The sequence below is a fragment of the Helicoverpa armigera genome, chromosome 3, assembly GCF_030705265.1.
Source record: "Helicoverpa armigera isolate CAAS_96S chromosome 3, ASM3070526v1, whole genome shotgun sequence".
Lineage (NCBI taxonomy): Eukaryota > Metazoa > Arthropoda > Insecta > Lepidoptera > Noctuidae > Helicoverpa > Helicoverpa armigera.
This window is the reverse complement of record NC_087122.1, coordinates 1,840,860-1,852,954: the sequence shown is the minus strand read 5'-3', so window position 1 is coordinate 1,852,954 and position 12,095 is coordinate 1,840,860. Positions and strand designations below refer to the sequence as shown.

General features: G+C 33.2%; 3 protein-coding genes across 4 annotated transcripts in view; 2 read left to right on the top strand and 1 right to left on the bottom strand.

Moving 5' to 3' along the window:
* Positions 1-679: 679 nt before the first annotated feature.
* Positions 680-1,886, bottom strand: LOC110377513 (BLOC-1-related complex subunit 8 homolog). The gene is made up of 3 exons (XM_021336439.3): positions 1,665-1,886; positions 1,409-1,586; positions 680-997 (listed from the first exon to the last, which is right to left on the bottom strand). The coding sequence occupies exons 1-3, from the start codon at positions 1,714-1,716 to the stop codon at positions 712-714; spliced, it is 516 nt and encodes a 171-aa protein (XP_021192114.1). The 5' UTR covers positions 1,717-1,886; the 3' UTR covers positions 680-711.
* A 560-nt stretch (positions 1,887-2,446) lies between these two features.
* On the top strand, positions 2,447-5,661 carry LOC110377521 (epidermal retinol dehydrogenase 2). 2 transcript variants are annotated; one of them, XM_021336448.3, is made up of 5 exons: positions 2,447-2,779; positions 2,900-3,103; positions 3,308-3,637; positions 3,882-4,129; positions 4,310-5,661. In XM_021336448.3, the coding sequence occupies exons 1-5, from the start codon at positions 2,750-2,752 to the stop codon at positions 4,500-4,502; spliced, it is 1,005 nt and encodes a 334-aa protein (XP_021192123.3). In that variant the 5' UTR covers positions 2,447-2,749; the 3' UTR covers positions 4,503-5,661. The 2 variants fall into 2 exon arrangements, with proteins under 2 accessions (XP_021192123.3, XP_021192124.3); XM_021336449.3 differs by having other exon boundaries at positions 2,448-2,813.
* A 246-nt stretch (positions 5,662-5,907) lies between these two features.
* LOC110377543 (amyloid-beta A4 precursor protein-binding family A member 1) overlaps positions 5,908-12,095 on the top strand; it is a 117,707-nt gene continuing 111,519 nt past the window's right edge. The window contains exon 1 of the mRNA XM_064042925.1: positions 5,908-6,113. The gene's annotated coding sequence lies outside the window, so the exon portion shown is untranslated. The remainder of the gene's footprint in view (positions 6,114-12,095) is intronic.

Below are 12,095 nucleotides of genomic sequence, written 5' to 3'. Positions count from 1 at the left end.
AGCGTAACTTTAGCCCTAATTATAGCAATTAATCATGTAAATGGAAGCAAAAACCATAACCAGTTAAATTGACTAGACAAACTTCCACCATGGAAAAAATGCTGATACTCAGAGGAACTCATTGTTTTTAAATACTACTAGTTAACGAACTGGTACTGTACCCTCACTAACGGTTGATCCCAATATTTTGTCTATCTGTTATAATATGTGCTTTCTAGAGATAGAAATTTAACATTAGTCCCATACATGTTATGTCAATCTCCTATCTTTAGTAATCAAAACAACAGATTCATAGAATATTGGAAGAGCTTCTGGAAGAGCATATAGAAGGTGAAACACACTGTGCAAATTATTTACATTAGTGTAAATATTAGTTTACAAAGTGCTTCTACAACATCCATCACTACATAACAATATGCTTCATACATAGCTAGGTAGAAACAGACTAAGTGTGAATAAGCAACAAGATTAGCATTTCTTTAAATGAAATGTTTGGCCCAAGCTTGGTACATTATTTCATACCATTGACACTGTCCACTCCCAATATTCTATCTCCCTATTACCAAAGATAAAATTTAGATATAAGCCCCAAACAACTCATATTAAATTCCTATCTCTGGGAAGCAAAAGTGAGACAGTGAGACTTAAAATATAGGGATTGGAACGTCTGACAGACCACAAAAATCAGTTTGTTTTAAAATTAGGGTTCTTCTAATGTAAAGTAGTATGAGACCTATGCAATTCAGCAGAGGACCCTCTAGCTTGTGCCATCATATTCTCAATCCTATTCGTAGTCTCCCTAACCATAGAGAATTCAGACAAGTCCGGTAGGTCAAGAACAATATGAGCAGAGAGACGTTTGTAAACAGAATTAGAATCTTTTTTATTTCTCCTAGCTTCCTCATATTTTAATTGTTGCTTTAAAAATATTGATTGCTTCAGCATTTCTTGGATGTTCTTAAAACTGGTTGCGGCACCGTCCATTGATTTTACCGCACTGGAATAGAAAAAAATAATTTCATTAAAAACTTGTTTATCACAGGTGTAAAGATAGTACTATAATTAATAATATTTAGAGATGAGTCCATGATAGTTATTTATATGTTTACTTCTCAATTCTTTAAGCTGTAACTTTAACAGTAAAACTAACTTAATTAACTGCTTTTTACTTGCCTTTTTACCATGTACTGTAAAGTACATAAGAAATTGTGTGTATAATATTTCTTAGTGTCGTAAATTGGACATAAAACTTTTTTGTTTTTTTTTTTTGTAGGCACTTCAGTAACTAAAGTACTACTAACAAGACTTGATGTTAACACATTCATGTAATAAAGTCAACTTTTCGTCTCTACATTCTGGCGTCCATGTTTTACTATTTACTAAGTTAATTAGGATACATATCAAATACCTGAGAGCATATTCCACGTCATAGCACCTTCCTTGCAGTTCGTGCTGTAATTTGGTAACTTCGACTCGTCTCTCAACCATGGGAGGCAAAGCTTTTCTTACGTGTTCCTGTAGTCTATACAAAGCCAATGAAGGCTCATTTGCCACTATATGCATGTTCTCCGATATCCGCTCTGCAGCTAAAATAAATAAAAAATAGAATAAATATCAAATAATATATTTATTTAAAAAAAAACACGGGTTAAGAGTGAACAAACCTTTTTTAGATTTCGATTCTAATTCACTGTCTCCTTGGTACACAAAAGCCATGTTTTAAAGCTTCTAAAACTACGATACTATATACTAAAATTTGTCTAAATTGTAATTATCTCTCAATTGCAATTAAATAAGCAATTTTAATATCACAATCATTTCATTTTTCTTGTTTATTTTGACTCGCCCGAATGCAGAAGGGAATTAAGAATGACATTTTGTCAATTCTGTCAATTCCAGTATTATATGTATTATCTATGGTCAATTCTCTAAAGAAAGGCCTGTCTGCATCGTCTCCATAGTGATTTTTCAAAGCCCGCTTGGCATCAAAATTACCAATTTTTCCAGATATTTTTCTAATGCCATGTGGGTTGCTTTTATGAAATGAAGTCATGTGGAAAAATCGCGTGCAGAAAATATTCCATTACGTGCACGGGTCTTTGAAGTTTCCGAACGAATATAATGTTGCAAGCATCATCTTACATTTTCTACTACTTTTAGTTTATGTTTGACCCACACATGTAACAAATCCATAATTCACCACTGCTAAAACGTCAAGAAATATAGAAGAAGCCCAAAATAATCATCTTTCTGGAAAAAAATAAAAAAACTGTGGTATGACTTTGTTCTGAAAAAAATGACCGATTGAAAATATTGTGTCAGTCAACCTGTCTCGAGTCACGTATGAACGCTGCCTGTCAGTGTGTGTAGAGCGTGCAAGTGTACCAAAGTTCTTCAGTGTTAACTAGGTACCCACACACAGAAAGAACTTTAGTTTTGTCTCCTTTGTTTGACAGCTATCAAATTCTGTGTCATGCTGTCAAGTAAAAGTATCAAAGTAAATAAATTGGTGTGTTGTATTTTGTTATCATCACAGTCATAAATTATTGCTGATACTGATTATTTCAATGTTACTTAAACAATGCATTGCATTGAGTGATTTTTATAATTTCAACAAGTCCAGTTTCTGATAGATTAGAAACAAATCTTGAATTGTGGTTTTAATATTTACCGATTATTATTTTATGTAAATGTATTTATACAATCTAGATTAATTTTATTTACACTTAAATTCAGATATTTTTTTGCTATGACTTCCGAAGTGTATTATGACAGAAAGGTACGTGTTTATTTTTTATAAATAAAACTTGCAGGTAGGCTATATTTAATTTTTTCATTCTCTGTTTTGAACTTTGTAAATGTTTTCGAGTTAATTATTGACTACTCTTTTACTTTCCAGGAAAGCAAGCTGCTAAATAGCGTATTGGGGATTTTCTTAAATGTCTTTTTCCCTATAAAAATGTTGTTGAAAGTATACTCCTTGTGCATACTAATCGTAGATATTGGATGGGTAGTACTAAATGCTATTTGCGCCGTACTACAAGCTATTTACGAACTTTTTAGACCTCCACCACTGAAATCAGTTCGCCTAGAAACTGCACTGGTAAGAGAAATTTTACTAATATCTTTATCCTTTTATGAATATTTTAATAATTAAATAAAGATAGGATTGACGTAAGCGTAAGTAAGTGAATCGAAGAGGACTTTCTTGAAAATTCTTAATCACTTTGATAAATCCAAGATGATACCAAAATTGAAAATCAGGCATTAATACTGAAACTAATGTTTATGTAATAAAATGTTCCAGATTATTGGTGCAGGAAGAGGTGTGGGGCGTGAACTATCCATACAATTAGCCAATTTAGGAGCTATAGTCCTATGTGTGGACAAGAATACTGTTTCTAACGAAGAAACAGTCGATTGCATCAAGAGAAAAGGTGGTTCGGCCATTAGCTACACATGTGATATTACTAGAAGGGAAAATGTTCAAGCATTAGCTTCTCAATTGAAAAAAGATGTGGGCTTTGTCAGTATGTTGTTTTACTGCTGTGGTATTCCAAGCCCTAGGTCTCTACTCACGCAACCTCCTCAAGATATTCATGATACACTGGATCTCACACTAACATCATATTTCTGGGTTGGTAAACATTACTTAGCTTATTTAATGATTATGAAACTAAAGTTTATAAATCAACAAGAAAAGTAATTGTTGCAATTTTCAAATTGTTGAAAAGGACCTAATGGTTGCAATTTTCTTAACTATGAATGATTAGTCAAAAAATGCCTATTTTCCTATTCAATATATAATATATTTTTTTTAATTAAAATTTTAATTATTTTGCAAGTGTATTTGGTACAAATGTTTTTGTTTTTTATTTCAGCTCATAGACCTCTTCTTGCCCGAAATGAAAGCCAAGAATCATGGTCACATCGTAGCTTTAACTTCTGTGGCTGGTCTCAGCTACATCAAAGACCAAATGCCTCTAAGTGTAGCCCAGTTTGCAGTTCAGGGTCTCGCAGAATCTCTGACAGAAGACCTTAGAGTGAACAAAATTGATGGCGTTCATGTCACACTAACACATATCTATCCTTTCATTGTCAACGATGAAAGTGCTGATATAAGATTGAGGTTAGTATATCTTTCGAAATTAATTAGTCATTTGCGAAGCTTCAAAAACTTATCTATCAGTAAATTTGCTTAATAGATATGACAAAAAGATAATGTGATAGAAACAAGCAGATGCATGACTAGGTAACTACAGATTTTACTGATGCTAGGCTAAACCGTTACTAAACTTTATGTTTTCAGGATACCAAGTTACTTTGGCACCATAACTCCCAAGAAAGCAGCTACTTCTATCCTCGAGAGTGTTCGTCGGAATTACTTTGAAGCTTCAGTACCAAAGCACCTACTATATCTCGGTCACCTCTTGCGTATCTTGCCACGAAAGGCAACAGTCCTTATCAGGGATCTTTTAGACACCGGAGTGGACTTTGCATGACAGATTTCGTAATTCCTATTCTTATCTTAGCGGCTTATGCTCGCAGTGATAATGTATCGATTAAAGCCATTATGAATAATTAGTTTCATAAGTTTGGTAGGTATGTAACCTTGGCATTCGAAGATTTTATTCTCGAATGAATACCTTAGTGTTTCAATAAGCCAAACTCTGGTCTACTTGGCGTGAATGTCTGTGAAGTTAGATAGGAAAAATCTAGCAACTTACTGATGCAATATAAATATGGTAGATACTTAGTCAGTATCATAATAATCATCAGGCATTCAGCCTTTATTATCCGGGGTTGACGCATGTTTTCTTCTTCCATAATATTCTTTCTACCCGTATCGTCTTTCACACCGTCATCTCTTCCTTTGTTTTGTCGTCTTTCTTCTTTCCACTCTCTTCAATCTATCGATCCTTAAGTTCAAGGTTCTTTTGTTTATATTTTCATATAAATAAATATTTATTGGAACAAACCTCATACCTACTACAAATTGGTTGTATTCAAAAATATCTACAGGAGTTAGAAACTTGCTATTGATGCTTAAAGAGTTCGAATTAACGCGTCACCCGGTCACGTAGCAATTGTTCCTGGAAGTACACATGTGTGATAATGAAGATGATGATATGAAATCGGTTATTGCAAAAAAGTCAACAGTGCATTTAGGTGGCATTTCAATTTAATGTAGGTATCAGTATCATGTTACTTTTATATTCAATTTTGTCGAAATTGCAGCAGTATTTTAATCTACCTACAATAATAACTTAATGCATTCGTATTTTAGTAGTTTTATGCAATTAAATCGAAAAAGACTGCATAAAAGCATTTTGCTCAATACCTGTCAATTGAAATCAGTCACAAAATTAATTATATGTGTTTTTACTCATTGAAAAATATTGTTCCTATGCCATTGAAAATGTCTAGATGTAAGCTTAGGTATTGTAAAATAAAATTTGATTATAATATTGAGAAATTAATAGCCATAAGTAATTTTATTTTGTTAGTAGTTTTATACATTCGATTAAATTAAGTATGATAGAATTTGTAAAATTGTAATTTTATAAAGTATATTGACATGCATATGATAATATTCATATACATGGAATTTTTATCCAGCGCATAGTTCTCAGAATGGAATAAATGAATTTATTTTTTAAACATTTTTGTTTATTAATTTTGTAAAATCCCAAACACTTCCACACACATAATTTCACATAAAATGGCTCATAACTTTTACTTTGTATCAGTAATAGCTGGGTATTATAAGATAGTGATAAAAATACCTGATAACAAAACGATCCCGGAATTCTTTCTTGTTAGGGAATTTAAAACATTTTGTGGTGTTGTTAGCACATTAAAAATACTAAATACTACCAATTTTTTAATAGCAACACAAACACCTGATGTCATCAGACTATTTGCATTGTGGCGCCATCTTAAACATTTTTCGTTTTCGCAACTTGTTTCTGTAATTTGCGTATGTTAAAAACAAAATAAAATCGGCAATTAAAATTGTGCTTTGTGCTGTTGTTTTTGTGTGGAACTTGATAACGTTTACAGACTGTCGAATAAAAGTAAAATAAGACTGCGGTGTGGCGACACATCGTTAGGTAAGTTGATCATTGCTTGAATTCTATCGTAGACTGACACCAACAGCCGATCGATATTAGAAAACTTATGTATTATTGGTTTAATCGGTCACGATTCGGTAATATTTCATTAGCTTTATGTATTACCTATACAATTACATTGTTAAAAGGTAATGCCCCATTTATTGTTGGCGCTGGAGGGGCAACTTTCTAAAAGGCTACATTACGCAAAATAGGCTTTGCGAACCTAAAATATATTCTAATAAGAAAAATGCTTTTCGGAGACTAGTGTTACTATGTGATTGTAATACAGTGCTGTTACTGTGAGGTAGTAAACGGCAGAGTAAAGTTTTTTAATGTAGGTATTTATTTTATTCTTTTTTGTATTGCCTTATGTTGCTAAGTAATATTGGCATGTCAATTTCAATATCAATCTAATAAAAATAGGTGTTTGCAGTATACGGTGCAAGCAAATAATTTACTATTGAATTGATTATTGTTATTGGTTAGTTTTTTCATTAATCAATTTCTTTCTTTATTTAATTTAATTTTTAATTCAATGAATTTAAGAAGCATCTGGACAACCTAATTAGCTTGTTAAGTTATTATTAAAACTCTTTTGTATAATTTGACACCCCACACATTACACATACAGTGGCTGAGAAATAATTACACCTGCGTTTGGAATATTACGTTCCAGAGTAATTTTCATACTATAGAGATTTGATACTAACATAGCTTTATAAGTCTGAATGTATAATACTGGTTGGTTGTTAAATACCATATTAGTACATAGTATTAAATTGAAACAGATACACATTAATTAGGTGTTGACTTATTAGCTATCCATGCTTATTTCAGTAGTGTAAGAATAAAAAAATAAATTGTAGTACCACTAGGACATAATACTGTATTTTGACCTTTTGACCTTTGCTTAAAGTCCAGCAAATAAAAACATTAGTATGCAGATACAAGTATGCATTGTATTTTTTGTTGATAACTATTTAACTATGCATCACCTTGAAAGTAAATAATATTTTGGTGTTCATGTTCAATGAAATACTTTTTTATTTGAATACTTTTCGTTGTTGAATTCTGGGGTTTTATTTCTGTTTTGTGCTACTTAGCAACTTTTGTTCACTGATTAATTTATAGATAGCGGTATTAGTCGCCTTTCAAATCATCTAGGTTCTATGAGCCAAAAGACTGAAGCCACGAGCCACGGAAAAGAACCATAAATCACCTTAGACATGGTTCCTATAAAAAGTTAACAGATGGTTTTAACTCAAGCATCATATAATCGAAACCTACTTTGTTACATAAAAGTTAAATAATCTGTGCTACTGCAACATTTCAATTTGTTGGAAATTATGTACAGATATTTTACTTATGATTATAATTTAAAAAATCTATTCAAATTGTAGTTAGTGGCTCTTCATGACCCATTAGAAACAAGCTGGACAAATATATTAATACTTACAAAATTTGTGTTCCAGTCCTTGATATCATCTATCTGGTCTATTAGAAACAATTGTATTTTGATAATGAGCACTATTCAATACACAATTAATCTTTTGTTTTTACATAATGTAGGTAATGTAAGAATTATAAACCTATGTATAGTTCCATATAAAATGTTCCTCTCTGGGCTGAGTCTGTTGAGGGCTGGTTAAGCCAAGCGCAAAATGCCAATACATATACATAAAGAAAACTTCGTTAAACGATAACACTAAACTTTTTTAGGAAAAGGCAAACTAGTGATGAGCTTTTGCACATTTTTAAATTATCCTACATACTTTTTAAGAAGGACTGAAATTATCGTTACGAGAACAGAGCGCTCATTTCTCTGTAATCGAACGTAAACATTAAATTGATAGCGAAACATAATGACGTTTATCGTCGTCTGAATGTCGTAATTTTTTGGCGCACTCATTTCGGCTTTTTTGATTAATTGCTCCCTAATGACACAAAGCATTAGGAGCTGGTAATTTATTGTTAATTTCATCGCTAGCCGTGGATTTGATCTTAGTTATCGAAAAAATGAATAATCGACCAAATTATGCGTGAATTCGATATTATTCGTATTCCATTTGTCATCTACAAACCTTGCGTTATAATCGTCGATTTAAATTAAGACCGATATTATTATATTTTTATTGAAACGTTTATCACCAGAGAGGGAAAGTGAATAAAATGAACTGTTTGTTAATCTCCATTATCATCTAGATTGATCGATTCAAAGGATCTTCAATATACCTAATAGACTATTGAATGAAGTTCAAAACCGATTTTAATGTTGCTTTTCTCCAGTTGGTAACAACATACCTAATCGAATAATATTACCAGTTAATTACTTGAACCTAATTGAGTTACATGAATTTGCGTAGCTCCCAGGCTTTAATAACTGTAATATGTACATTGAACATAGATCAAGCACACTTAAAATGAGATTGTATTTCAACAGTATCGATTACGACAGATTCTTGGAGATCGTGCTAGAATACGAGTAAAAAACATCATAAATTGACTACATACACACTCAAATCCTATAAAACTTCAATGCTCTTACCACGAAAAGCTTTAGCGGCATAGGTCGATACACTTATTGCATTACCGAGACATGTTCCCCCAAAGAACACGTGGAGAGCATTTCACCACCGACTTCAAGGCCGCAGTATCAAAGTCACTTCGTACAAAGCCCGTCATTAAAATTCTTTTCACGTCGTTTCGGTGTAATTTGCTAGGATGTGCGGACGCAGCCCCGTCAGTCCCTTGGCCCCCAATCCGGCCCTTTGCAGCCGTATGTTACTGTATTGTGGCCAATATACATTCTGTCCCGGTTTAAATTGGATCTTAAGTGGGAATGTTTATGTTTTTAATTAAATTAATTGATTAAACGGACGATGGGTTCAGATGCGTTTCGTGAGAATTGTTTGATAATTGGTTAATTTTGTTGTGTGTAGATATGAATCAGCTCGGTTCGTTGAGTTGCTGATTTTAGGTATTTCATTAATTAAGAGAAAAGCATGATTGAAGTCTGTTTTCCATTTCCCTGGGTACATCTGTACACTAGATTAAGCTAAAAAGGTTCAATGTGCGCAGGTGTTTGCCCGCCAAGATCGTTTTCCAAACTGCGGTTTTTCCACAGTTAAATTTGAATAAGCCATTATTCTAACCCGACTCTTATTGGACGGTAGCTTTCTTTACTGTAAATCCACTTTTACAAGTTTTCTGGATCCGTTCAGGGTATTCATTTATTGAGTTTCTACCCGACGAGCGAGAACAAACCCTTTGTTTGTTTTAATTATCATCTTGTGAGGAATACTTTAGACTTTATTTGAGCAGTGCTGCTTTCATAGCGTTTCAACGTGAACTAGGCAAGTATTTTACAGATGAGATTTTAGTTTGTACAAACATCATTATTATTTTTGTAAGATTGAAATTAAAATATTCCTGCATGGTAAAAACTCCATTAGGTACTTCATTATTCCTGGTAAGCATGTATTTGAAAAGTATTTTTTACATTAAAATGTATAGTTGTCTGTTCTAACAATTTAAACTCATCAACTTTTTGAGTAACGATAAAAACAAGAGCATAATTAAAAAATCTACCGTCCATTTATCACAAGAACCAACAGCAGCGGGAAACCATTTGTCGTTGGCCTAGCTACATCGTAACTGAGAGCTCAGATTGTGATCGAGTTTCAGGAGTAAGCCAGCCAAGCTTAGCTGTAATAATTGTGTTTATCACAAACAGAATTCACTAGCACTATGACGTTGCCTGTAATTTTAGTACTAGGAAACAATACTTTGATAGTTCACTTGGAAATGTGATGAAAGAGAATATCGTATGCCTTTTCTGCAATCCAATATCATCAACAAAATGATTGAAAGCACGTTCTCAAAGTGAAGTTTTTAATTTAGTATCCAAGCGTGAAATATAGAGCAGCACATTAAAGCTGAACTGACCTGGATCACGGAGGACATTGTTTTATCTGTGGAACGCACAGTGCTGCTGTAATTAAAACCTCGGCTTAGTCTGTGGCCCACTCATCAAGCGAGTAAATAAACGTGGACACTATTAGTGGGCGCTGGATTTACTTTGCCTCTTTAACTATTAATGGAGTAATCTCACTGAAATTATATCTTCTCGAAATTTAATTATGTTTGATGTAAACTCTGGAGTAATTTGAGAAGTATGAAAGGCTTCTTAATTTTGTCAACTGTAATTTTTTGCAGAAATTACTAAGAAACATGGTTAATTTGTTTAAGTTTCTACGTCTTTACCCCCGAGTTCTTACCATATGGAATTTATTTATGCTGTAATATACCTAGGTTTCAATTAGTTAAAAGTTCTTTGTTGTCATATTATGTAATCAACATTGCCGACTTAGATCATACAAGCCAAAGGAAAATGAATATTGTTTCATCACATATGCTTACAAAGAGGAAAATAGTTTTTCTCCCTTTGAAAATGTTTGCTGTGAATACGAAATTATAGGTACCTACCTACCAGCCATCTCAAGGTTTTGCTCATGCTGTTTTCTTCGATAGGAATCTAAACGATTGTACTTTTAGGTAGTGCACAGCAACTTCCTCACAATGGAATTCTTGTCAGAGTAAAAGTTCAGCTTGCAAGCAGTTAGAAAAAGGAGGCTTTTTCCTGCGAAGAAAAGAAGCATTTCAGCAAGCAAGACCTATTTAGTTGCTTCGACGTTTCTTTTCAATTGATTCTTGTGATGTTTTTCCAGTACTTACCTGTCTGATTATGTAGTACCTACGTCGTATTGTCAGAAAATACATAATGTATTTCATACTAGCTTACAAGTAAATATACCTATTTCTTAGATATTATTTACAAACTAAAAGTATTCAGTATACATTCTATTTAATCGATGACTTTCAAAGAAAATATCTACTTTATAAATAGGGCAGCTTATTTCTTATCCTCTCAAACTCAATAGATAGCCGCGATTGACTGTATAATCAAGTTAATAAACTAACAATTTTGTGTTTATAAAAATTCCTCCATTGTTCCTTCGTCCCCCTTTGAAGTTTTCTTTTGTAATAGATACAAAGTGTTTCTAATTCAGACGCCATGAGCTGGAAGATTGTTCATTTGATTAATTTTCAGCCTTCGCGGAGGGTGTTGCGTCGGCATTTTATTTTGTGTCAAAGCTATTTCATTCTGTATAGACGTACGTAGGCTATGTTAAAAGAAGGCGTAGGCCACATAACGGTTTCGGATGTGATTGAACGTTGTTGCAGAAGTTGGTTATTAGGTTCTCAAAAGTTATGATAGTAATTTAAAGAGATGATGATTACATTTTTTATGTAGCTGTTAATGCGCATGATTGGCAGCTTATTGATGGCAAATAACAGTTCTCCAATCACCATTCAGCTCACACAAGATTGTCAAGAATCCGTCTCTAAATATCCTTATATTCCGTAGCGATTTATTTTCACGAATCGTACCTTTATGTCCGTCTGAGTGAAATTGAAAACCTTTTATAATATGTAACAGGCTCTGGTATGTTCGATTACGTAAAGCCCCGAGCGGCCAGCGCTTCAAGGCCGTGAATTCCGAAAGAGAAAATTACAGTACAGGTTTCGGTGTTAAGAAAAATAAACATTTCAAAATACCACACCACAGCCCCTTGTAATCTTTTACTCATAAATTAATTAAGTTTACTCATAATATTAGGTACCTGAATTCTTCATCTCCCGCAGCGTACTGTGAATTTAATCCAAGATTTTCGTAATTTATTAGTCCGGTAAATTAAGAATTTTAGGTAGAAACGGTGCTAGTTAATCGTCTTCGTTAAGGTACTAACGAACAAAGAAAACAGCTAAATAGCTTTTAATGTAGTAAGGTAACAAACACTATGATTACAGACTGGTGTCAGTCTCGTTTATCGTGCATTATTAATGAGAGCTGTCAGTGGCAGGCGCAGGCGGGCGTGGACGTGGACACTGTAGAACTGTTGACGTCACGTGCAGCCT

What these genes read in the sequence shown, in the direction of transcription:
- LOC110377521 (XM_021336448.3), top strand. Translation starts at nt 2,750, where the DNA reads ATGACTTCCGAAGTGTATTATGACAGAAAG. An exon ending in CACTAACATCATATTTCTGG is followed by an intron (nt 3,638 to 3,881) that starts GTTGGTAAACAT and finishes TTTTTATTTCAG; the next exon opens with CTCATAGACCTCTTCTTGCC. An exon ending in AGTGCTGATATAAGATTGAG is followed by an intron (nt 4,130 to 4,309) that starts GTTAGTATATCT and finishes TTATGTTTTCAG; the next exon opens with GATACCAAGTTACTTTGGCA.
- LOC110377513 (XM_021336439.3), bottom strand. Translation starts at nt 1,716, where the DNA reads ATGGCTTTTGTGTACCAAGGAGACAGTGAATTAGAATCGAAATCTAAA. An exon ending in AGAATCGAAATCTAAAAAAG is followed by an intron (nt 1,587 to 1,664) that starts GTTTGTTCACTC and finishes TATTTATTTTAG; the next exon opens with CTGCAGAGCGGATATCGGAG. An exon ending in GACGTGGAATATGCTCTCAG is followed by an intron (nt 998 to 1,408) that starts GTATTTGATATG and finishes TTTCTATTCCAG; the next exon opens with TGCGGTAAAATCAATGGACG.